The following is a 26002-nucleotide window of genomic DNA, read 5'->3' as shown; positions in this document are numbered from 1 at the left end:
AAGGGGGAGGAGAATGAGGAGTTTAGCTGAATCTGAGCTCGATGTGGATTGCATTATCCTCCCGTATGTCCAGGGTGACACAATCTCAGAGGTGTAGGCAGCAATACACACGAGAGGCGGCAAATGTGCCCGCAGAATGGACTCTGATCCCTACTGAATGTCAGGTAAATCCAGATCTGATCATAGGATTATACACTTAGTGGATTTTATTCCCTCTGTACTTTATGTTTATAGATGACTTCTACTATGTAATCTTGTAAGTACTTGTATATTATTGTATAGTGTGTATAATTATCTGTAGTTACAACGTATGACCATGATAATAAGGATCTTAAGTTTTCTAGTTTAATTTGTTTTATATTGATACTTTATTTTGTACTTTAGCCTTTACACTTGGTAACTAGAATATAATTGTTATTTTAACCATTACTTGTGGGATGAGTACATTAGGTCTGTGTCTGTTGATAACCCTTCTGAATTAGTTTTATCTGCTGCTTTTAGTAGATGTAGAATTCTCCTTGAAGCCCCCGCCCCAGTGATCAGGAAGAAGTAGAAGAGGGATATACTAGGCGCCTCTGCTGCTTGACATACAACACCCTCTGAAGAGGACACAGGCAGCTTGTGTTGGATAAACTCTTCTTATCTGAAAGCCCCTGGGAGTGTACAGACCTGGAATCCCCTCTGTGAGCTGCTGTTTGATCCTTGGATTACTAAAGAAAAGAAAAAGATTGGGATATCAAGATCAACCAGGAGTGAAATTCTAATAATAATTCCCCTACATTGCAATACTCTAGGAAAGGTGAGTAGGACTTCTAGAGATTTCTATAAATACTGCTTGTATGCACATAAGAGGAACCTACAGGTAAGGCTACCTCTGCAAGCATGTGTACAATGGTCATGATAGTGTTAACTATTGAAGGTCTTGTAGGCTGTGACAGCAGTTATTCAGGGTGGAAACCTCATTAGAATATTCTTTTTAACTCCTTCCTTTCCATAGTTTAGAAGAGATTGACTGACTATTAAAATACCCAGTGTGTATAGCTCGTGCACAGATACTCCTAATATAATAAATGGGGAGCTTTTTGGACCATGTGATGTCCATTAAATTAGTCCTGTTGTATTTCGGTGTAATAATCACATCAGCTCATTGTTGGGCCCTATGGGCGGCTCTGTGATTGCAGCCAGGGGGCTTCCTGAGTTCTGCAGTCTGGTGGGGCCCCACACAGGGAGTCAGACTGGGAGATCATTAACACAGGAAGTGAGTGGTGACGCGTGGTGCTGGGAATTGCTGATGCTGAAAGGGGGTGTAAAAGGTGTAATGCTATCAGCATCAATGGCTTGTACTACATGTGCCTCTAGATGACTTATTGTCCCTAGACTGGTCATGGATTGGCCCATCACATCCACGTAACCTGCATTTCGAAATGTTTTACTATGATTGTTAATGAGTAAAGACTGATGGCTACAATGATCGTAAGTCATTCTCAAAGTGAAACACATTTATTTTTCCCACTATGTTTTTTCAAGTTAAGTCCATGGAGTGACTCCGCATATTATGTAAAAAAAATGGTATCGGCTCACATAGCCAGATAATAGATACCTGTGCACGGAATAGCTGAGCCCGGAATCCATGGAAAGGGAGAAAGTAAATCCAGCAACCAGACAAAAATTGTCTTTAAAACTTCAATAGGTGATTTTTTTGCCTTGTTCTAATTGTATTGTATGTAGCAGATCTTAATGACCTGTTGATACAGCAAAGAACAAACTATCATTTGCATTTGTATCCTCCGTCTCCATCAATATCAGCCGATGTTATAGGTACACAGTGATTTGCACAAGGGTTAGGAGATAATGTAATTAAATCTATGCATAATTCTGGACTGGGTGACTGTTTGTTTTCTGTGCCCCAACTTGCCCCCATTGGCAGATGCCTGAGGGGGGGGGGGGGATTGGACATTATATAACACAATTGTTCCCAACTGAGATAAACCCCTGCCAAAGTAGTCTGGCAATGGCCTGACTACCCTCTCCTACCTGAAAACACATGCACACTTGGTTTGTAGGATTAGCTCTGTGTTAGCTGAGGCATATGTGCAGCTACAGTCCAAAGTCTGCTTTTAATTGCATACATTTTATGAGTGTTCATACAAAGTTATGCATAACTGTAGGAATTCCATAGGAACTAATAGCACACGGACCCTTCCTGCCAGTCACAAAGCAGAAGATTTTCAGCTTTTTAAAGTGTCAGACTTCTAAAAAGCCCTGAATCCTGCCCTTGAGATGTAACAGCCTGACTGTCGCCTTGAGATTCCTGTGCATGGTCCCATTGAAATGGAGATGAATTAATTCAGTGAATAAGCATATGTACATAAAGCAGCACACAATAAAACTGCACTGGGTGCGACGTGGGCTTCTTAAAGGATGTGCTTCCAGTGTATTGCTAGTCTGGCAGATGTTGGCATCAATGCATCTGCATTCTGGAGAGCTATAGAAAGTTATTGAGTCGTCCTTTTCTGTCAAGTTGGTAAAAATTCCATTCAGCCCTGATCCGGGCCTTGTACATTTGGCAGAACTGTGGCTGCTTCATGCGTCTCCTTATGATGCTGCATTACATGTATGCTCCACTAGTTGCATCAGATATCTCCAGAATAAAAAGAGAAAAAAATGGTTTTATTTTGTCATGTCCTTGTAACGCTATTGGTGAACGTTTGACCCTAAATTAGTCTTGCATAAATTTAATCCTTGACAAATGACATCCTCCAGAAAGGGAGGCTCCTAATCTCAGTGTAATTATTTGCTTTACTTTACCCTTCACACTAGTATTGCGTAAACTCGCTGAGATGAAAATGGTTTCCTGGATCCTTTTTATCAAAGTTTTCACTTTGATATACTTGCTTTTAGAAACTTTTAAGCAAATTTTTATCGGGAAGCAACAATTACATTTCTCCTAATAAATTAAGCAGCACGTCAAACATCTGCACTACCATTCACCATAGCACTATGGAGCTATATACTCAAATAGTTCAAATCCAATCCAAATTTCCCTTTAAGGGGCATTGGAGGGTAGCTAGGCTTTCAAGCCTAGCTACCCTCCAATGCCCCTTAAAGGGAAATTTGGATTGGATTTGAACTATTTGAGTATATAGCTCCATAGTGCTATGGTGAATGGTAGTGCAGATGTTTGACGTGCTGCTTAATTTATTAGGAGAAATGTGCTCATGATTGGTGGGGCATCCAGCAAGCTGTAGACCTGGTCATAGCATCTGATCACCTAGGCTTCTAGATGCTGAACCATAAGGTTTCTGATGATGAAACTAAATCTTCCTTTGCATAATAACTATCTATAAAGAAGTGTGTATATGGAAACTGGATGTCTTTATGTGACAACTCTATTAACCTAGATCCTGCAGCTGCTATCAGTGCGGAGATGAGGGGGATCCCTATTTATCCTTTTCACTCTTTTTCAACATAAACCCACAAGTAATACAATTGTGTGCTCACAAAAGAAGGGAAGCAAGGGGTCATGATTCCTTTCTATCCTACAATGGATGCATTAAATATGGCAAAAATAGGCCATTCTCTCTGAAATTTAGGGGTGAGTAGTAATGTGAACCTGAATGAGAAGAAAGCCCCATTTTGACTTTTGAAAAATAGTGGTGGCCCCACAGTCAAAGAGCCTTGGGTGGTGGAGGTCAAACATTTGCCATGTGGATCAGCAATTTCTTGGTCGTATCTTAGTAAGGTTTATTACAAGCCTTATAAAGCTTCAGAATCTATGTCCAAACTTGTATGAGCGTTTATGTGATGTGGAAGTGACACATGCGTGGGAAGAGTGTGTTTATAGCAAAGTGATATGGATTCTTTCCTAGTTGTCTTTACGTGTTCTAGTTGGGATTAAACCCAGTCATGTGTGTCAGTAAAAGGTGCATTTTCCATTGGTATAAACTGTTCCCATGGTTAAACCTGCTGTCATTGTGTATCATATAAACATATCTGTTGTGAGTTATTGCTCCCAGGATATGCTGCCTGCTAAGAGTCCCATAAGGAAACATTGTAAGGAGCATGAAAGCTGGGGGATGTTTTTCTTAACTATCTGAGTGAAACTTCTACCATCTGGCCAGTAACGTTTCATGTGTACCAGAACATGAGAAAGGAGCGATTGTTTATCATTATTCTGCCACTTATACTGATGAAATGAATGCAGATCCTCTTCCATGGGAAACATCTGATCTGAGGGAGAGCACATGCTGGGGTTCTCAGGGGTAGCTTTTATCTGGATGTGATTTAAATGCATTGTCTTACTAGTCAACCCTATTAGATTAGCGCCACTACAATAAACTGTTGAGCACCCCTGGTTCAGTCCTCGGCACCTTTTGGTGGATGGATGATTCTGCTTGTGTGAGCAACAATCATCCAGAAAGTTTGGCGCCTGGTTCTAACTTAAAAAGGAGGATCCTGAATCCTGGGTCCGCGCTTTGACATCCGTATACCCTAATGGAGACTATGGCTTTGAGGGCTAATGCACATGGCCTTATCATAGTTCTGTAAAAAAAATGATAGGACACCTATTACTTTCTGATTTATCCCTCTATACATATTGGTATGTTCCATCAGAACCCCTAATGTCAAGCAGGACACTGTTTAAATAATTTTATATAGAGGAAGCCAGACAGATTTTCCAGGTGCAGTGGTCTCCATGTACCGTATTTTTCGGACTATAAGGCGCACCGGATTATAAGTCACACCATCAATAAATGCCTGATAAAACAGCTGGGCTCATATAAGGCGCACCTGATTAAAAGGATGAATGACCAGCTGTAGTCTGTGAGGACAATTCATATACAAGGCGCACCTTTGATTTCTGAGAAAATCAAAGGATTTTTTGTGCACCTTATAGTCTGGAAAATATGGTATATCATTCATGTGGTTCAGGGCTGAGCTACCATTCATCCCAGCAGTTGGCTGCTGTATTCACGTGAATGATATACAAGAATTTCTCACTGCATTATTGGCAATTAGAATGAAAAGCCCCAGCAAACTGATCTGTTTGTCAATGCCAGTATCACCAACTACTTTCTCTAAAGTGCTTCACAATAAATGGAATTGTTTCTAAGTCATAGTCCGCTTGGGTTTTCTGCAGGTATCCTACATGGCATTTCCGTGCTGCTTCTCAGTGGTCATGTATATTAAGCATTGCTCTCATCTTAAAGCCTTCCCACTTTTTATTCAGAAAGGCCCCAAAATAACACATTGTTATACAAATTCCAACTCCATCTGTTACAGAATGCATACTCATTATAGTTAGTGAAATTGATTTGTAATGTTGGAGATTCACAGACCATAAGAGTCATTCACTTTGAAGAACACTAAGACGAGGGCCAAGACAGATCTGTACAAATCCTGAAATGTTGTAAATATGTAGGATACATGCAAGCACTGCAGTAAACGCTAAAGACGAGTACAAGTACTGATATATCTCCTGGTTGCCCTACTGAGTATCATAGATAGTATAGGTGTCCATAATAAATCCAGAGATTCCAGTGTACTGTGAGAACCCCCGAGGGCCGGCAGAGTGGCGGTGTGGTATAGCAACAAGGGGTCAAAGCTCAGGCTGCCTGATCTCTTATAGCATTGTCACAGCTGTCATCACTGTTCCAGAGGACTAGCTACAAAATAACCATAATAATATCTGCTTTAATATGTCACATATGCCACTCCTGCATACAAAATGTATCCCTTCCCTATGGGAAAAAAAATATTTGAAAGGGTTTTGGGCCTTCCAGATACTATACACTAAGCCAGATGCTTTTTATTCTCTTATACAACCCTAAACACTTATCAGTGCCTCTACAGCAGTTGCCTGGTGTAGAAGCACTGAAATAATCACAATTTCTTGCACACTACAAAAAATGGCGATTAATCCTACGACTACACCACCACAAGGTGTGGAGAGGTGTGGCCGCGGCAAGGGACGTTTTTACAGAAAACTATGAGGGGCCAGCCATAAGCACAGCACGGCCAGCAGGAGGTCTAAGCACGGGGCGCTTAATGCATGTTATATCATTATTATATTATTATAAATTAACAGTCATAATATATTGTATTCATAACCTGCAGAGTGGCAGGGAGATTACACAAGGTGCAAAAAGGTGCTTTCTAAGGAGGTGTTTTGTATAAAAAAAAAAAAAAAAAAAAAAAAAAAAGACTTCTTCTAGAAATCTGGAATGCCTCCACAACCAATGGATAGGCATGTGACTTTTTCTAAAAGACATTAGCAGTGTTTTCCATATTATGTCCAATGATTTCATCTTTTTTTTTTTTTTTTAATTATTATTGATTTTATACTTGTTGATGTAGTTCTAAAAGAGTTGACTTTGCTTACCTACATTCTTTGGTCCCTTAAATGATCAAGACACTTTCCTTTATTTTTCCCTGACTCATTACATCTATGTTTGGTGGTTCCTCCCTGTCTCCTATCTTCTTACTTATGCTTCCCTTTGAACATACTAGAACACTCAGCAAATCCTGTTATCTAGTGTGCAATTACCTTTAATCCCTGGAGTTGCTTAGTAGAACATATCTTCTATTATCCACAACACAAACTGAACTGAGCGACACTAAGTACCTGTATTACTTCTGATGACTGTACTAATCTCAGCAATGTCAAACAATATGTATATTTCATCATCAATATTGGGTCTGTAGGAGCCCTAGTGCTGAGGTCTCTCTTACATATACTAAAAAAGGGTTTTTTTTCACTAGTAAATATTGGTGATATCTTTGTTCTCATGATTGGGTTTGGTTTTTTTCTGTTCTCAACATTGGGAGCCATTTATATTAATGCTGAATATAGGTGCAGCTTTTCTGGGTAAGTATACTTAAGCATTGGGAGCTAAAGAAGTTGACATCTGCTATAGAGGATTACAAAGAGCTTGTACTTCAGAATTCCACACATACAGTTTATATTTTGAACCCCTATAAGATAAGGCTGTGTGAAATGTTTTCTAGCAGCATATGTCTGCACCCTACCAGAGGAGCCAAAAGCTTATGGTCTATGGCTGGCTAAGAAGCCAAATGCTACTCATGTGCCAAAGCAATATTGCTTTTTATTAGATGGCTTAAGTTGCTTCTAATAAGGGGTTGATGTTCCACCATCAGGATGTAGTGAATGAAAACAATGGAGCTAAAGGAACATTTTTGGTTTTCTCTCCTTTTGAAAAGAAAGTAATCCAAAAAGTTTGGTGTTTTAAGTACATTATTCAGTATTTTGACAATCGGGCTCGGTAAAATGGCCCAGCACCACCCTCAACAATACAAAATGTAACCACATATTAACAGTAGGGAGAAATGCTCTTTTATGCCACATTTACATGGACCTTTTGTTTTCTTGTTCCACTGTTCTTATAATCTAATTAATGGGATAGGATATTGGTTCGGACTATATTCTTTTAACAGAGGTGCTAATTCGTGAACTACTTGCACTTCAGAAGGGGTTATCAGACGCTAATCCCATTCCCTTAGCATAAAGTGTATTCCATGTGTAACGTCCACTAACAAAACTGCTAACTTTTGTTCTTTCATCATATAAACTTCTGATGCTTTTTTTAAGTATTGCTAAAAGTACCCTTGCACTGTGAGTGATTTTTGTAGAGGGTGCTGACTTTTGCTGATATCTGACAAGCGTAATTTGAGATGGTGGGGAGGGAAGCTGATCAGTTTCCCTCCTAAGTACAAGACACAAACTGTTTAAAAGTAGCTACTGAATTATTTAGATACCTGTTACTTTCCAGACTGTCATATTACCGTGTGTTACATAAAAGGTCGTTTTACTAGTGACATTGATGATATATTGACCAAAGTGTTTTGTGAATGTAATGTTCTTTGAAATGGTATTGTGCTGGGGCATAGTTTTTAATGTTTCTTATGTGATATATGAGGTGACCATAGAGTTTATATGTACTGTGTGTAATGCTAGGGCAGCAAATTTAATGCTCCCGTGTATTAGGTAGTCTCTACCTTCTACTGTAGCTGCTGATTTAAAGGGGTGGCCACTTTCCATATGTTTTTTTGTAATGTATGTGTAAGTGTGGAGGGCAGGATATTAAGGAATTTACAAATCTACATCTATAAAATGTTCTGCACCACTTAATTATTATGTAAAGTGAAGCCTCCTGTCTACCTCATCAGACATTCCTGACCATAAAATATTGGTCATGTGATCTGTGCATGAGCAATCGCCTTGCCAGGATCTTGATCTTGTATTCATTAATACTGTCATAAGGTCCTGGCAGAGTGATTGTTCATGGACAGACAAAGATCACACGATCCTCCATCTGTGACCATTTTATGGTTAGGAATGTCTGGCTGTTGAGGTACACTTCACAGGAGGCTTCACTTTACATATCAAGAAAGTGGTGAAGAACTTTGCATAGTTGTATATTGGTAAATTACCTAATATCCTGCCCTCTACACTTACTCACACATTACAAACAACATGCCGTATAGTAGCCAACCCATTTAAGGTGGTTTCTATAATAAAGTAGTCTAGGTTACTATTATCAGATTTGTGTTGGACCCACAGCATCCAGCTGTTTGAAGAGACGGCAGTATTTGAACAAGTGCTGCAGACTCTTCACTAAGGAGAGCAATGCATGTTTTATTGTGGTTGTGCTTGGCAATGCAGCTTGGCCCTGTTCACACTAATGGGACTGCGCTATGTGACCATTGGATGTGATGTCATTGTTCTGGGAAGCAATAGGGCATCCTAGTGAACCATTCCTGATTTTAAAAGCTTGGTGTTGGAGCTCCCCAGTCTTGTAATATTAATAGTACTAAGGATTTGTTTTTATTAATTAAAAAAACACTTTAACAAAAGAGTATAATCAACCAATTGGATGATGTCCCTCAGGAATCTACATCTTTTTCAAATTTGGGAATGTCATTGTCAGGAAAATCTATTCTGGACAATCACTTCAAGTTTCAAGTGAAGTCTTGGACACCATTTTAATACAATACCTTACTCATGGAAACATGAAAAATATGAGAAAATGAACATTATGTCATCTCCACTGATGTCCAAGACAAAGCCTCAAGCATGGAATAAAAGATGACGCACTGGCCAGCCCTTAAATGCCACCACCCCTTCCCTGCTCCATGCCACTCCTCAGCCTTACTAAGTTTTACTGAGACAGTTTAAAAATGAACTGTAATTCTTAGATAAGTCATGGCAGGAATGATAAAGCTGCTCGACAGGTTCTGGTGTTGGCTTCACCTGCTTTCACTTGTGCTTCCTTTGTGTAATACATTTTTGTGTTGACTTTGCTAGAGAAACGTGGCATGGAAACAGAAGAATATGATGTGACATGGCTTTGTGTTGTTTCTCAAATCTGGTCAATGAGGAATTCGAGGATTGTACAAAATCCAATATTTTTCAAGTTGTGAATCGTTATTACAAAATCGGAATGTCAGCAGTCTCGTAAATGACCACTAATAGATTTTAATAAAATTATAGTTCATGTGTTTCCTTGGACAAGACAGCTGAGGAACAAAAATCACTGCTCTCGTTGGATTTGTAGAGAAAGGAGCAAATTAAAGGGCCCTTTAGAAGTTGGATACAACTGTGGGAAAAGCTAATGCATTGGGGTGTTTTTAACATGCAAAACTGAATTTTCATTTTCATACTTGCCAGTTTGCATGGCTTAAATTTTACAAAACAAGAACAATGATGGTTATGTCCATATAGTAGCTGGGTTAAAAAAAAACAATAATTGTCTATTGTTTTAACTGTTGTATGATTTTATAATTGGCCAATTGCTTTCAATTACAGAATTTTTTTGAAATGGTTATTCACACATCTAAAGGAGTAACTCTTGACTCCTTTTAGAGTCTCAATTTATAAAACCATTTGGAAAAATGCATTTGGAATGGTAGTTGCATGGATACTGAAAAGGCCTTTGTACGATAGGATAACTGCCATAAGAATACATTGATTTCATATAGATTTTGAGTCCTTCTACATGTGCCGGTTTAGTCTAGCTTTGTGTAGTTTGTACATATTGGTGCTTTGTTTTTATGTAATGTATGTGAACTAATTTTCAAATCTTAAGAACCTTGCAATTAATGGGATTATTATGTCTGAAGATTCTTGTATCTTGAAATTGTAGTACTAGCATTCTATACAGGTAGTCTTTTAGGTTTGTTTTTAAGTTGAATTTGTATGTAAGGCGGAACTGGTATATTTTAGAATCATAGCTATTTTAGAATCATATATTTTTTTTTTTTCCCAGTGACAACTGGATTTTCAAAATTTTTGTTAGCTGTCTTGGGAACAAGAATTATCACTTAAAGGAAACCTACCACTTAAAAGTGGTAGGTTTAGACACATATACATGGCACCAGCTCAGGGTGAGCTGGTGCCAGAGCATATTTTTGTTAGGGGAACAAAGCCCCTATCGCCGTTTTATAGGTTATATTAACTTATAACTCGGCGCACCGCACTTGGGCACGGCGCACCATGCGCGTGCCCGTGCGTGCGCCGGATTCTAAAGTGCTGGAGAGCCGGTGACGTCACCGAGCTCTCCGGCACACGCGCGCCTGCGCAACTTAGCACGGCCTGTTTCCCCGTGCTAAGTTGTGCAGGCGCGCGTGTGCCGGGGAGATCGGTGACGTCACCGCCTCTCCAGCACGTTAGAATCCGGCGCACACACGGGCATGCGCATGGTGCGCCGTGCTCAAGTGCGGTGCACCAAGTTATAAGTTAATATAACTTATAAAACGGCGATAGGGGCTTTGTTCCCCTAACAAAAATATGATCTGGCACCAGCTCACCCTGAGCTGGTGCCATGTATATGTGTCTAAACCTACCACTTGTAAGTGGTAGGTTTCCTTTAAACTTCATTACAAACACCTTACAGCTGATTGTTGCAGCCTGGAACTAAAGAAAAGCATCCAGGGATCTTCACCAGAGGTCATAGTGGGGAGAGAGGTCTGTCTGTAACTAGAGGTCATCTGTAAATTGTGTGTCCTTAAGTCGGGGACCACCTGTATATGAAATATTGTTTAATGGTGAAAAACAAAATTCAAATGCTTATTTTAAAGTAAAAATCAGATATAGAGAAATTTAAATTGGGCATCTGTGGACAAGAAAAGGATGAGAGTAAGAGATTATTTACATGAACTTATTCTGATAGATTTCTACATTCCACCAAGAATTATAGTTAAACGTGTTGGGTTTTTGCTTTCCCACTGTATCACTAGACAGGATAGAAATGTATGTATTCAGCACAGTGCAGTTTTCCTGGTGGTAATAAGGGGACTCATTACAACTACCATGCTTGGAATCCTGTGTCTGGTCTATTTGTGTTTCATGGACTAAACACATTAATGAGAATAAGCTCTAAGCCCGTAGAAGTTATGGGCCACTGTATTCATGAACTGAAGTGGGGAGGGCTTAAAGCGTTGCTCTGCTTTCTCATCCTTCTCTGTTTCTCCACGTGGTCTGGTCTGTGCTGGTCTGGGTTCTAGATATGCCATCCATACTAATATTTTTTCATTTCTATAGCTGGGTATAAAGGAAAGTAGCTCATGTCCTAAGCTTATTACTAAAGCCCTACTTTAAATATGTTCTTGATCTGGGCAGCTGGAAAAGCTGCTGCACTCTTCCTTGATTTCCCAGGTATGCGAATCAGTATTATATGTACAGTTTACAGACAATAGCATGAACCACCATAAAAGAGCAACTTCACTGTTAATGTTTTATTTACTACAAAGCTGCTATAAATATCTGAATATTTTTGTGTTATCCAGATAACACATATATAGATAAGTATGACTTGTAACTTATAAACATTTAAACATTACTGTGTTCTAGGACCATTTTGGTAACACAGCATTAATATTTGTAAGCACCGTAGGGAATTGTGAAAACATCACTGTCTGTATCCATCAAGGAACAGAACTTGGCATAGTATGTCCTCGTTATCTAAAAATGAACACATTTGGCACATCTTATTTATGGACGTTTGAGATTAAGATCAGCTCAAGAAACACCATTCTTAATAAATTCCCCTACAGATATTTAACTGACCTTCAAAGCAAGAGTTCCTCTGTACTTAAGATGGTGGGAGGAAGGGTGTGATGGCTTAAAATACAGCTAGAACTGAGTAAACTTGTAAATTTATCATTTGAGTGGTTGTGCACTTTTTATGATTTTCAATAAATTCCTATTGTTATGTCATAGTAAAATATATAGGCATACAAAATAAGACTGCAAAATGCCAGCAGTGATCTACTACATTAAGAGTATTCACAGATAAATAAAGGCTTTAAACAAAATGCCATAGAGATTCTTCTGGTAATCTCATTGCTTCTGAACATGTGCTGTCCTTAATTTGGCTCTGTGGAGGCAGATTAGCATGTCTTTGAAGTTATCCACTTGTAATGATTTATACTGGTCAACTTTAACAACATCACATACCCCACTGATGAAGTCCATCAAGCGTGGCAGACACTGGCAAGCCATGTGCCAAGCATTATCACTGCACTGTTTGCTCTAATGATGGGTTCAAAAGCATGAATCTCCTTGTTCCAAAGGATCCTTTAGTTACCAAACCATTCTGTGATATTATAAGGATTTATTTATTTATTTTTGTTATTCCCAAAACAATGGATAACGAATCAATGGCTGGCAAGTACTAGCATGGAGCTGGCCAAATATTAGGTCATCAAAGCCCACCTGTACTGTAGCAAAGATATTTTCTGCTTGGTTTTCTACTCTGCTTGTAAAGCTGGTCTGCCCTGAACATCAGCTGTTGAGACTAAAAGGAAATCTGTAATAAGGATCTGATTAACTACTGCCCTTCCTTCCTTCCTCTCTCACTCCATCTGGACCTTAGATGTTCATGTAATACTGTAAGGCTTCATACTGAGCAGATACAGACCAAAAGGACTAAGTGATTGCATTTAAAAGGGACATACCCTACCCCTAATAAGGACCCCTTAGAGTAGTCATGTAGCAAAAATATTGCATTAAAAGGGTTATTCTGGTCACAAGAAGTTTCTGATCAGTGAGGGCCCAAAAAAAAATCTAATCATTTTATACACACCATATGGTCCCTTTATAAGCCTAGCTGTTGGGCACTGTAGACAGTCCCCTTAGTGTCATTTTTTGAACAACCCCTTTAAATTTAATACATCAATATAAAAAAACCTTTGGATCTTTTTATGTATTTTTGGTCATTGAAATTTGTGTCACTTTGACCTGCTGAAATTTTGTGATATGTGTAGAGTAAGTCAAGTATTTTCCAGATGACTGTTTGCCCTCATTTCTTCCAGGCATCAGCAAGAACTGATGACAAAAGCCATCAACAATTGTTTTAACTCCCCCTCAAGGGCCATGATTGTTTAACATGAAGACAGTGAGGGCCACCAGTCTTCTCCTCATAATGTAGAGATTAGCATGTTTTTTTTTTTTTTCACCTTTTACATTTTGAGCTACTTTTAAAGTTACCATGATTAGTACTTCACTCCTTGCCAGAACATTTAAACATTCTTCCAGTATAAATAATCTTTCCCCTTGAAGAATTTGAAATAGGATTCCAGTATGTCTTTCTAGCCATGGTTGACGTAGGACAGATGATTAATGCAACAAACTAGGAACCATAGTAAGGTATTGTATTGTCATAGAAAAGTAGACAATATAAATCTTCACTTCTACTTTAATAAATTAAAGAGGTTTTCTGAGATTTCATTGTATTTTTTAACTCCAGTGATTTGGCTCTTTTAAGATGCATATAAAAAGTTCATACAAGGACCCTCAGTTGAAGCTCTTTCGGCTGTATGTAAACTCTATGTGGCCTGCTAGAAGAGTCATACTTGGCAACATCTACACATGTTTGGCTCTATTCAATAATGCTCAATGCAACCACACTTAAGATAAGCTAGGGAAACGGGTGCTCTTTAATATTTGCTTAAATATTTTTCCAATAGTGACACAGGGGGTAAACAAGAAAGCAGCTCCCTCCCTATGGTGCTTCGAACCAGCACTGTGCCTCAGGTCGCCACCAGTCTCTGTATTTACACAGAGCTTTATTGTTTATCCAGTTCACAAAGCTGGTCTTAGAAATATAATTTTTTTAATCAAGTTTAACAGAGTTTAGATAAAAATAGTTGTTTAGCTATTTGGTAAATGCATTGTATTTCTATAGTTAAAGTCCATATTCTCCACAATATTCCGGACATCAGAGACTAAATCTCTTACACTTTCCTATAGTTTTGTTTCTAGCATAGTTTGATTCTAGGTTTGTCTGGAATTGTGTTTTCCAGCTTATAAATGCTGATCTGAACTGTTATACATGCCTGTAAGCTGTATAGATAGTAGTAGCCAAATGTTTGTTTGGTTGGCAGCCATCTTTACTGACTTCCATTACTGAAAAGTACTGCTAAAAAGAGTAAGGAGCCTGACAAAAAAAAAACATAATGTGTATATAAAAAAAACTATTATCCGGCTTGGGGGGTGGGGGGGATAAGTGATACAATATGCATACGAAATTGCTCAGTTTGTTACTGTGTTGTTTTAATCTACATGGAAAATGTATAATACTAATGAAAAGATTCGGATTATAGTTGATGGAAAGAGAGGAGTGTTCTACCCAGAGAGGCTACACACTTATGCTGGGAAGGGGATGTTGTCTCATTTCTGAGAATAGAAGAAAAGGGGGGATTCGGGTCTCATCTGAAGTTGTAATTCATGTGCCAAAGCCAGACAGAAGGAGCTTTGTTCCCTATTCAAGTGTCAGACACTATTCTGCAGCCAGAATCTGTTAAATATTTAGTTTTGGGGTGGGGGGAATTTTATTGTAACCGTACAGAGCAAATGGTGCTAACACAGATCTGTCTGATATACTCTATGTAATTATAAAACTTTCTGATACCTGAAATTCAGTTTGTGTAAATTGGGGAAAAAAGATGTCAGGGATTTATCATAAAGCAGGCTTCTTGTAATAGATTTTAGGTTTTTAGGAGCTTTTTGTCAGATGTATCATAGTGGCCTAGACTGGCATATGAGATATTAATGTTAGTATTCGATTTTTGGGTGAAAATAATACTGATTCCTAAGAATTACTTGCGCTAGGAGACAACTGGAGTAAATTTGCGCCTAAATCTGTCTTCCATATCTGGATTCATTTTATAAATCTGTTGTTAGTAGGTTAAAGTGAAAAGTGAAGTAGCTTGGCAGATGACACAAAAAAGACTACTTTTATAATCTAGAAGTTGTAAGTCTTCAGGTGATCATATAGTCAGCGGAATTCTGAATGGCTTATTTTAGGTATATATGTATAGTCCTATAATATTAAAGGACATCCTACCACCCGGATCAAGGCTTGTAAATTAACCACACTGAACTGTTGTTGTGTGCCCCCTATGGCAGGATATGCTCTTCTGTTAGCTTCTTTTGCCCTTGTTTTTACAAATAAAGGCTTAAAAAAATTCTGTAAATTATGTAGCTGTTAATGGGGCCAGGAGCCCTTGAGGCTCATTTGCACAATTTTTAAAGCCTTTAAGCTTCCTATGCCTTTGCGTGAGGGGGCACATAACAGCATGTCAGTGTACTTGGTTTACTGTTCTTGAAAATGAACACTCAAAAAAAGGGTTCTGTTCAAAACAAATATTGCCACACTTTTGTAAGTAAATAAAACAAGTTATTCAACTCCTCACAATTACTTTTATTTTCCACAATCACTTGAAAACACCTGAGGGAAGAAGAAGAGAAAAAAATAAAGTACCGTAATATTTGCTGTGCTCCAGCTCCCCATTCCCAGAACATAACGTCCACACTCATCAGGGGGGCATATATCCTAGGATTTTCATGACTTTTTGCCATATAAAAAAAGTGTCAAAAAAACAAAATAGTACCCTAAACATTGAACCACTGCTTGTACAATACCGTGTTATGGAAGATTTATGATTTTATTTTTTTAAATAATTGCAAAATCACTCCTTTCCCCTCCTGGCTGCTGCCTGACAAATCTGACAGGCAGCTGAGCTCCAAAGGTAGCCCTAAAACTATTGCAGGGAGCCTGCCTAATATAGGCAAAAGTCTTCCTATAATCTGGTATTTTCAGAAATGCAATTTTTATCTTTTGAAGTTACTAGGGCTCAACTATGATATCGGACACAGACAGTAGTTAGGTTTTCTGGAAAAAAAACAGCTTTCCATTTTTTTTCTAATTTTGGACACCTCAGCTGTTCTGTATTAGATCTGTGGTTATGTATAAAATATAATTCTACATATTATACTCATTAGGTGAGGTCCAGATGATTACATCAGTAACATGCTATTGTGACTGTGCATTTCTGTTCTTTCCTTCTATTTCTGCTGTTACCTTAGAGACCTCTCCTTCATTCCTATAGAATGCCTTGCAGTCTGCACATACTTAGCACATGCGTCTCACATCAGATATGCTCTAAATATGCTGGTGACTCACTTTAGGAGGTTACAGCTGTGGTGGAGGCTATGATAAATGAGCTATTTTCTATGTCTGTTCTACGTTCCATGTGGTTGTGTGTTTTTTTTTTTTTTTTCCCAATTGGTGCTTCATAAATTTTGCCCCATAACTAGAGGAAAATATTGAAACCTTCAACTACTGAGTTATTGGTTGATGTAACCTAAGAACACCTAAGGCCATGTCTTACTAGTAGTGTGAGCGGATTACCCAGATAGGGGAGTAGACTTGTCAAATGCTCTCGGCAGAGCTGCCTGGAGTGTTTAAAGGAAACCTACCGCTTGAAGTGGTAGGTGTAAGAAGGAAATACCAAAGCTGCTTCGGCTATAAAGTTTAAAAAGTGTTTTAAACCGCGATACAGCGGTTTAAAACACTAACAAAAAATAAGCTCCGGCACCAGCTCACCCTGAGCTGGTGCTCGGTATTTCCTTCTTACACTTACCACTTCAAGTTTAAATTAATGTAGCGAGTGGAGGATCATCGCATGCCCACTGATGTTTGAGGCCGAACATGCAAAGTAAAAGTATACAGTATAACAATTTGTTGACGTTAGGGACATTACGCATTATTGGGATTGATTATTGCAGTGGGCAGAATATTCATTAAATATACTATGTGTACATATATGTGTGTGTGTGTGTGTGTGTATGTATCATAAAAAAGTAGTCAGCACTCCAAAGATTTCAAGTGTAAATGTGAGTTTGTATATTTTCCTTTATACAGGCAGTGGTTGGGACACTTCTCAAGCCTTGATAATAATAATTATATTCCATTTTTTTTATGTAGTCCACCTGTGATAATCCTATGCATTTCCAAATCATACAATATACTCTTAATGTAGTATTTTATGTAGAAGTATAGAATAAGGCAATTTTGTCATGGTTGTACAAATACTTTTTAACATTGGGGACTACAACATCCATTGATACTTTTTCATGTCCTTTGAAGTAGCTTGTTTTTGAGTTGGACCTGATCTCGCAATTAGAAGACGTGTAATTTGTAGAGAGAACACATGGATTACATAGGTAGGGCTTGAGGCTGTACTTTCAAGGCTTTACAGCTGGCATCATTGGAGTCTTATCCTTGTGTTCCAGCCAGCCGCAGCACATGCTATTTATTGTAGGGAAAACTGTGCACATTATATAAGAGGAATATGTCAGATATACAGGATAAAAAAACTTTTCAGTAAAGTACCGGTGTTTTAGGTGATCCCAAACACATTTCACTTTTCTTTTTTCAGGCTGCGTGCTATCTTCCTATTTGGCAACACTGAACCTAGAATCATTGAACTGAACTCTGCATGTCTAGGTTTGGTCTAGGTAATCCGGCAAGTACACATGTTTTTCAGGCCAAACTCAATTGCAGGCAACAGGTTCTAAGGTGCTTTGTTAATGGGATATTGCCAAATTTATAACTTGCCTATGAATAATATAGGTAATAAGTGTCTGATGTGTGACATCAACTAATCACAAAAATAGGGTTTAGTATTCCTACAAAACTTAGGCTTGAATACTGTTACATAGGCTTTGGATGGCCTGAAAAACATCATGTGCTGTACTCCTGAAAATAGTTTTTATAGAGGACTATGGTGCTATACAAACCCCATACATTGCAAAAAAACAAGCACAAAAAGTAAAAATCACACAAAAGTAGACTGAACTGGCACAAGTAAGAGGAGGACCCAGACCATGACAGCGCACAATGGAAGAATCATAGAAAGTATGGAGAGGTCTCATTGTTAGTGGGTATAAAATATTAAAAGAATGTCCGTAGCGCATAATAAACAAGGGGTTTCCTAATGACAACAGTGTAAGCACATGAGAGGAGGGGGTTTCAACAAATGATCATTCATTCAAAACCTTCTGGAATGTAGTGACAATGTCAACCAATTGACTTACTATATGAACATCTGGCACTTATTAGGGTGCGGTCACACATTCGGTTGGCAATGCGTTTTGAAATGCAAATGCAATGCAATCTGTAAAGGGAGAGGCTTGTGCCAATCGCATGTGATCAGTAACTAGCAGCACGTGTTTTGTGTCGTTTACATGCAAAATGGGACCTCTGCTCCTCTGAAACACAGATGTGATTGGTACAAATCTCTCCCCTTTCTGACTGCAGAATGCATTGCTGAAGAAACGTGTGACCTCACCCTTACAAATAAACTTGCTGGTTCCTTATGCTGGTGATGTTTCAACATTGTATGTAGATCTTTAGATTATTCTGGAATGTATGATTGTATGAGCCAGACTCTTAGGCCGAACTTACATGAATGTACCATATTTTTCGGACTATAAGGAGCACCATCAATAAATGCCTGCTAAAATGTCTAGGTTCATATATAAGGCGCACCGCATTATAAGGATAAATGACCAGCAGGTGGCAGACCTGTGCACAGTTCAAGGCAGCTGTTGTCTGTAAGTACGGTTCATATTTAAGGCACACTGGACTATAAGGCGCTCCTTTGATTTCTGAGAAAATCAGAGGATTTTTGTGCGCCTAATAGTCCAAAAAATATGGTATGCCCGCCGGGCCATAGCCGTGCGGGCAGGAGAGGAGGGGTGACGCCTCCCCTCTCTATAGAAATGCACAACGTACGGGCCGACACACATGGAAAGACGGGACATGTTCTATCTTTTTCTCTTGTACGAAGCGGTATGGTGCCACACGTGTTCTCCGTGTGGCCAGCTTGTGGCCGTACATACGCCCTCATACAGCCATGTGAATGCAGCCTTGGGGAGATTTTTCAGAAATGTCTGAGAGCTCAAATATGATTTTCTCACAGCTGATTATAAAATTTTAAAGCTGAGCTCTGATTGGTTTCCATGAGCAATTAGAACAGTTTTATCTCAGACATTTCTGAGAAATCTCCCCTAGTAAGTTTTATCAGTCATTATTGACTATCTCCTTAAGGGTTCATTCACATGGCCGCAAATTTGCGGCCACATGTACGTCCCCATAGACGGCAATAGTGGCACAGCGCCGATCCGGGCCGCACACCGCAAAAAGATTGAGTATGCTCTATCTTTCTGTGAGTGTGCGGCAGTGCGCCGCTGTTTTCTATGGAGGGAGAAGGGGCCACCTCCTCCTCCTCTCCAGCACACGGCAGTATCCCCGTGTGGACATACTGCGTGGGAATGCACCCTAATTATCTGTGTTTGATTAGTTTTTATTTCAATTGCTTAAATGGTTTAAAAATATACTTGTATTCTATTTGTAATCGTGTATTTAATGGATTGCCATTAATGCAATAAATGCATTATAAAGAGAACCTGTCACCAGGTGTTAGTCCACTAAACTACTAGTCCCCCTCAGATAAGGTATTAAATGAACTTTTTAGAAATGTATCTTTTTTATGTGAAATCTCACCTGTTTTCCTACTAAAAATCTCCCCCTATGTCAGGTAAATATGACTCTTCTAAACTCATTCTCACATGAGATGAATCAAGTTTAGAGGCTGCAGAGACAAGGGGCTTATTTATAGTTGGTCTTTTTCTGTTTTGTGTTGCTTGAAGTATATAATAAGCATACTTGGATATTACCAGTGTAGGACACTGACTGTATTTTACTGGTAACAGAAAAATCGGACTACATAATATTTGAGACTCTAACTGAGATCAATTTGTGACAGTTAAAGTGGTAACTACTAATAATTTCTTTCTGTGTTTTTCTTATAGATTTCATCTCAAGATGCCTATCCTCAAGCAATCCAGCTCTCACTCCAAAAAGCGAACCCGCATTGATCGAGAGATGATCAGTGCCCCATTGGGGGATTTTAGACACACCATGCATGTTGGAAGAGGAGGTGATGCGTTTGGGGATACCTCCTTTCTCAGTAACCATGGTCCTTCTTCCGCCCCACCAGTAGAAGTGCCAAAGAAAAATGGACTCGTGAAAATGGCAGGTGACCATGAAGAAAACAAAATGGCAGATTCTTTAAGCCAACTCTCACAGTCCTCAGGAATTGGCTCTGGGGCAGGAAGTGTTTCCTCAAGTCCTGTCAATAATGTATCATCTAAAGAAGACAGTTTGTGGAATAACAGCAACACTGTAAAAAATTCAGATCAGTTTGACTGGATTTCCGCTGGTGACTGTGGCCTGAAACATGCAGAATCCATGTTATCCTTCCACCTTGATTTGGGCCCATCTTTTTTGGATGATGTTTTAGGTGTGATGGACAGAGATCCTCCAGCTTCTGAGTGGAACAATGACCAGCGAGATTTGGACTTCAAATTTGCTTCAGTCCATACAACAGATGGTGATAAATACACACAATCCTCTGGAATAGAGCCACAGGCAAACCATTATAACCTATCCAGCACACTACCTATGACAAATCCTGAATTTGAAAATATTTCTGTTGCCACTCCTAGCCATCCAGAAGGAAACAGATCACTGTATGAAGATGATAGTGAAGAAGAAAAACGGTCCATCTATGAAGGTATTGCAGATAGTCCAGAGCAACATGATAGCAGTCTACACATCAGCCATCGCACAGGGGTAGATGATGAGGACGACAACGATGATGATGATGATGATGAAGAAGAAGGTCAAGGTTACACATTTGATGATGACCTTGATGACGAGATCAGAGTATAAGAGTAGAACGTACAATGCAAAAAGAACTTTCTAGTGTCCAAAATGTACTTGTCTCTTGACCATAAATTGAGGGTTGATTGGTCAACAAACAGATGGTATAAATGTAATATAACAGACTTTTTAAGAAGAAAAACAGAAGATCACAAAAAAGAATATAAGACTCCTAGGTTATTCAAATATTCAGAAAACATATACTGGTTACAGAGGCAAAGTTATGTATTTGATCTGCTCCCACAGTAAGAACTCTACATTGGACTTCAAACGGAAGTGGATTAATTTGTTTTAGTTGGACACGGCATGAGAAATTGGGGATTTTTAAAAAAAGACATTGTAAATGGTTTATTATAATTGATCTGAGGAAGTGAAATTGTCCAATGTTGTATGTCCTTTTTATATTAAAAGGTAATTTATAGCGTTATTATGATGAGAATGGGTACATCCTACATACCCTAAGCTAAAGAAATGCAACTTTGCAAAGCATCAACTGCTCTTGTAGAATGCACACGGAAGTATATATTAACTGTTTTTCACTTAATATTTTTAAGAATACAATTTAAACGAGATCTACCAACAGGATGAAAGCCTGTATGCAAATGAGCCTGAGGGGCTCCAGGCCCCATTAACACGTATGGAGCCTAGAGCCCCTCGGGCTCATTTGTAGACAGTCCTTCATCCTAGTGGTAAATGCCCTTTAAAAAAAAGTCTGCAACAAAAGTTTTTTCCCTGGAAAGTGCCTTGTGACTGTTTATTCCACATGTATCTTATATAATAATTCCTCCTTTTAAGAATGTTGTCAAAAAAGGTTTTGTAATTGTTTTTTAAATAAATGAAAAGGGTTGTAATTTTTTGTTCCTGGGAATTTTTCAAGTAATCATAATATTAAATGTACATAGTATTTTTCTTTTTGTAATTCTTTCAACACAAGGTTAGACTACATATCCACAGTTAGGAGATACCTCCTTGTACGATGTGTTCTGTTGGGGCAAACATCATACTCTGCATACGGACACTATGCCTCGGTGGATATCCTGAACTATACTTTATATTTCCTACATTCATTTGTTATTCTTTTGGTGGTTGCTTGTCTTATTGGGATCAACCAAATTGATTGATTTATTATTATGTTGACTTTTCTGTTCCACAGGGATTGACCAGAAAGTATTTTCTATGCAGTACAATAGAGCTTTATGTGCTGTGCGTTCATGCATGTGACTATGCTATTGATGAAAAAACTTGATACAATGGTGGACTGACAGCTTGCAGATTTCTTGAGGAATTTGGTTATATAAATGTGTGTCTTGGTGCCATGGTCAATATTTCTTTGTACACTACAGGTGTTTCACATTATTTGCACTCTTTCTCACTCTGAATTATACCCTTTGTCATTTATTTCAATAACTGATGTCAACATACCTAAAAAACTGGTGTCCTGTACCTGCAGCCTGTTTTAACATGTAAAAATAAGCAATTTTTTTGTTTCTTTTATTCTATGCATTTCTTTTCAGCCTATGTATAGTAAAAAAAAATGCTTCACAAAATGTATTTCATATAGTATAATTTTTATAAATATTTTTCTGCAATAAACTAGTTTGCAGCCTTTTCAATTTTGATTGTGTTTGTTTTTTTTTTCTATTTGTACAATGGTTTTGAAAGATAATTTTTCCTTGAAGCAGCTGTTATATAGGGGGATTCACCTCACACTGGATAGGGGCTTTTAATTGTGTATATTGCCCTGGACGACCTGTTGCCTCTATGCTATGTGTTTTCAAAGAAAACGGTAGAGCAGCACTTTAGAGTTCCTCCACACGGTTGCTTGCAATAAAAACCTTCTTTATTGAAAAAACATGGATGGATGCACAATGGACCTACGCGTTTCAACGCTATCGCGTCTTAGTCACAACTAAGATGCGATCTCATTGAAACACGTAGGTCCATTGTGTATCCATCCATGTTTTATCTGTAATAAAGATAGGTTTTTATTGCAAGCCACCGTGTGGACGAACTCTAAAGTGCTGCTCTACCGTTTTGTTTGAATACACTTTTGGATCGGGAGTCTGAGGATCTTGGAAGCGTGCACCCCCCACACGACATGGACATTAAGAGGAGGAACAGCGTGATTGGGTTCCCTATGTTATGTGATCCTACTATTAAAAGAATTTTTTCATCTTATGTATTGTTTTTTATTTTCTCTTAAATGGGAACTGAGCTGCAGTTACACAGTCTATCCACTACACAGAGAACGGAGGTGTTCGCTGTGCTGCTTCTGAAGCTGGAAACAGAATCAACTGACTCCGTTAAAAAAAAGCCTTTGTGTGAAGCTGGAGCACAGTGTGACTACATGAGAAGTAACACAACTAATGTTTCAACAATCTGTAACGGATTATTACATTATGGTGTTGCTAAGGGTGTATGTATTCAAATATAACAAAAACTATCAATTTGGTTTCTACATGGTCATAATATGCATAAAGACTAAAGGGTTAGTGCATCACATTGTGTAAAATATTTAGTTTAGCAGCATGAAGCCTTTCTGATACATGGCCTTGGATAACTTGGTACACAATTAAAGACAGGATCTATGATCGATAGTGTATGAAAATAACCTGTTTGCCCTGACCAGATTCCAGTGGGGTCACACATTCCTGGCTTAAAGGAGCGGGATCAAGTACTTCACCAGTTCATTCTATGACCTTGTAAAGAACCAACATTGAACAATTACTTTTAAGGCTGTAAATACAATTGACTCTTCTGTCTCTATTTTGTCATTTAAGATCACTGGAGGACATTCAGAAACTTAGGGAGACTTCGGATAATGTTTGCTGGAAAAAATATACACTTCTTACAAATATGAGATAAAACTTTAGTCACATTAAGGGTAGATATTAAGCCCACTAGAAACCATCAACAAGGATGTTGACAAATACCCGTAAAGCGGCCCTAATTATAAGAATGAAGTTGGCAAACCTGACTTATTTCATTGGGTCCAGACGACTATCCTGTGCATGGGGTGTGAAAACTCTTCCTGACATATGGTGCTGAGGGGCAAAATAATCATGTTAATGTTAATTTCAACAGATCAGTACCACTTGTTTTCACAGGAGATAAGTCCTCTTTAAAAGATGTCTGGCAGCGACTCTTTCGCCATTGGTAAGACATGTATGCTTGCTTGAACTAAGTGTGCATGTGTATGGAAGATGAGCTGGACTTATAATTCTAGAAAAAAAAAGCAAATATCTAGCACTTCTAATCCTATTTAGAAACATATTGTAGCACATTTACTTACAGGGTCACCGGTGTTCACTGAAAGTGCATTGTCCGTCTATAATGCTGTGTGCAGCTATTCACTAAGATTGTGTGCCTGAAATCATAAATGTGTCACTTCCCCGCTCAGGTCCTACAGATTTCAGCATCTTTTTTGTGGTGCGTAGAGGATGCCTTCTTGTCCTGCTCACAGCCCTAGCTATAACGTGGGTTTTTGGTGCACGCGATCGGATTTTGGTGGAATCGCGCAGACTTTCATGCAACACAAATCTGGGGGTGGGGGGGTGGCCGTCGGACTACCCGACTGATTCGGACTAAGCGTGGGATTTAAAATTCAAATTGTGTCGCAAGACATGCACTCACATAAACCGGGAAGAAGATGGTGAACTCCGGCGGACCTCAGCAGGTAAGCGACGCATGCAGGTTTCGGGCACACAATCTTAGTGAATTGCGCCGGACTTCATCCTCATCGGACAATGCATCTCGGGGATCTGGACAGGACCGGGTAAGTAAATGTGCCCCATAGAGTTCCTCCCATTGCATCATATAAATATTTGCAAGTAACCGAGAAAACTTGACTCCTATAGGGGCCACTTGCACATCAAAGTGATCATCAAAAATGATGTTCCAACAGGAATTTGGTTACCATCACAATATATGCCTTCAGAGCTGGACTATATGAGCTAAACATATATAGATGCCTTGTAAATAAATGAATACCCAAATAACGAGGTATAGAAGGATACAATGCTACTACATCACACACGGCTAGGCTACAATCTGTGAGCTGCCCACATAGCTTTTTGTTTTGGAACTTACTTTGGAAACATAATAGGATATAGTAATTTTAGCTGTGAGATTTTCAGAAAGCTCGTGTTGCCTTGCTATTGCCATTAAATCAGATTAAAATAAAACCTAACCTTACATTTTGTCACCTCAGATGATTTAGGGGTCACTTATTACTATTTGTTTTCTATGTAATAGCTTTATTCATTCCCCTATAGGCATCGCTCCTTGCAGTCTGTACCTGCTATAGTTTTTATAGGTCTTTTGTACTACAAATCACACACCTCATCATTACTTACTCATAAAGCAAAGTACAAAGCCTACTTAGCCTAGCATAAACTGCCCTTTACAGTAATTGATGCTGGTTTTAGGATATCCTTTGTAATGTGGTTCCCACAGCTGGAGCTTTCTTGTCAGAGTAGATTAGAACTATTTTCCCCAGTTTTATGGAAGTTCACATTTTAGTAACCATGATTTTGTCGTAACTATACTGAGTGAACGCTACTCCACAGGTCAATCTCACACTCAGCTCAAGCCCTTTAAGGATGACACACAAACCAAACTGCCAACACCCAGGAACACCAATTTTGTCCCCACTTATTCACTATAGGTGACCATAAACAATTTACTTACGGGTACAAACTAGATGAACAAAACAACATTTTTACCTCGCCTGAGAGCAACAGGACAAAACGACTTAGGCCTTGTCAGGCACCAGGGGTAGTGGACCCCCTGGACCACCGTGGACGATGACGTAAGTCGACACCTGGGAGCGGAGTCTAAGTGGCACCCGGCTTTCACCAGAACCTGCCACAAAGCGGGTTGGACTTGCTGCAGCGTGGTACCAGCAGGTC

At 38.9% G+C, this 26002-nt stretch overlaps 1 protein-coding gene across 4 annotated transcripts; it reads left to right on the top strand.

Moving 5' to 3' along the window:
• On the top strand, positions 1–22705 carry CDC42EP5 (CDC42 effector protein 5). Of its 4 annotated transcripts, none has more exons than XM_072156859.1 (3): positions 1–164; positions 505–799; positions 20180–22705. In XM_072156859.1, exon 3 carries the CDS (start codon positions 20193–20195, stop codon positions 21099–21101), a length of 909 nt encoding a protein of 302 aa, XP_072012960.1. In that variant the 5' UTR covers positions 1–164; positions 505–799; positions 20180–20192; the 3' UTR covers positions 21102–22705. The 4 variants fall into 4 exon arrangements, with proteins under 4 accessions (XP_072012960.1, XP_072012959.1, XP_072012962.1 ...); XM_072156858.1 differs by having other exon boundaries at positions 502–799; XM_072156861.1 differs by lacking the exons at positions 1–164; positions 505–799 and adding an exon at positions 1150–1258.
• Positions 22706–26002: the final 3297 nt, after the last annotated feature.

The sequence above is a fragment of the Engystomops pustulosus genome, chromosome 6 (genome assembly GCF_040894005.1).
Source record: "Engystomops pustulosus chromosome 6, aEngPut4.maternal, whole genome shotgun sequence".
In the NCBI taxonomy this organism is placed as follows: domain Eukaryota; kingdom Metazoa; phylum Chordata; class Amphibia; order Anura; family Leptodactylidae; genus Engystomops; species Engystomops pustulosus.
Note: the sequence above shows the minus strand (reverse complement) of the source record. Positions and strands in the feature narration are given on the sequence as shown.

Excerpts from the sequence above, each read along its gene's own strand:
- CDC42EP5 (XM_072156859.1), top strand. The coding sequence starts at position 20,193 with ATGCCTATCCTCAAGCAATCCAGCTCTCACTCCAAAAAGCGAACCCGC.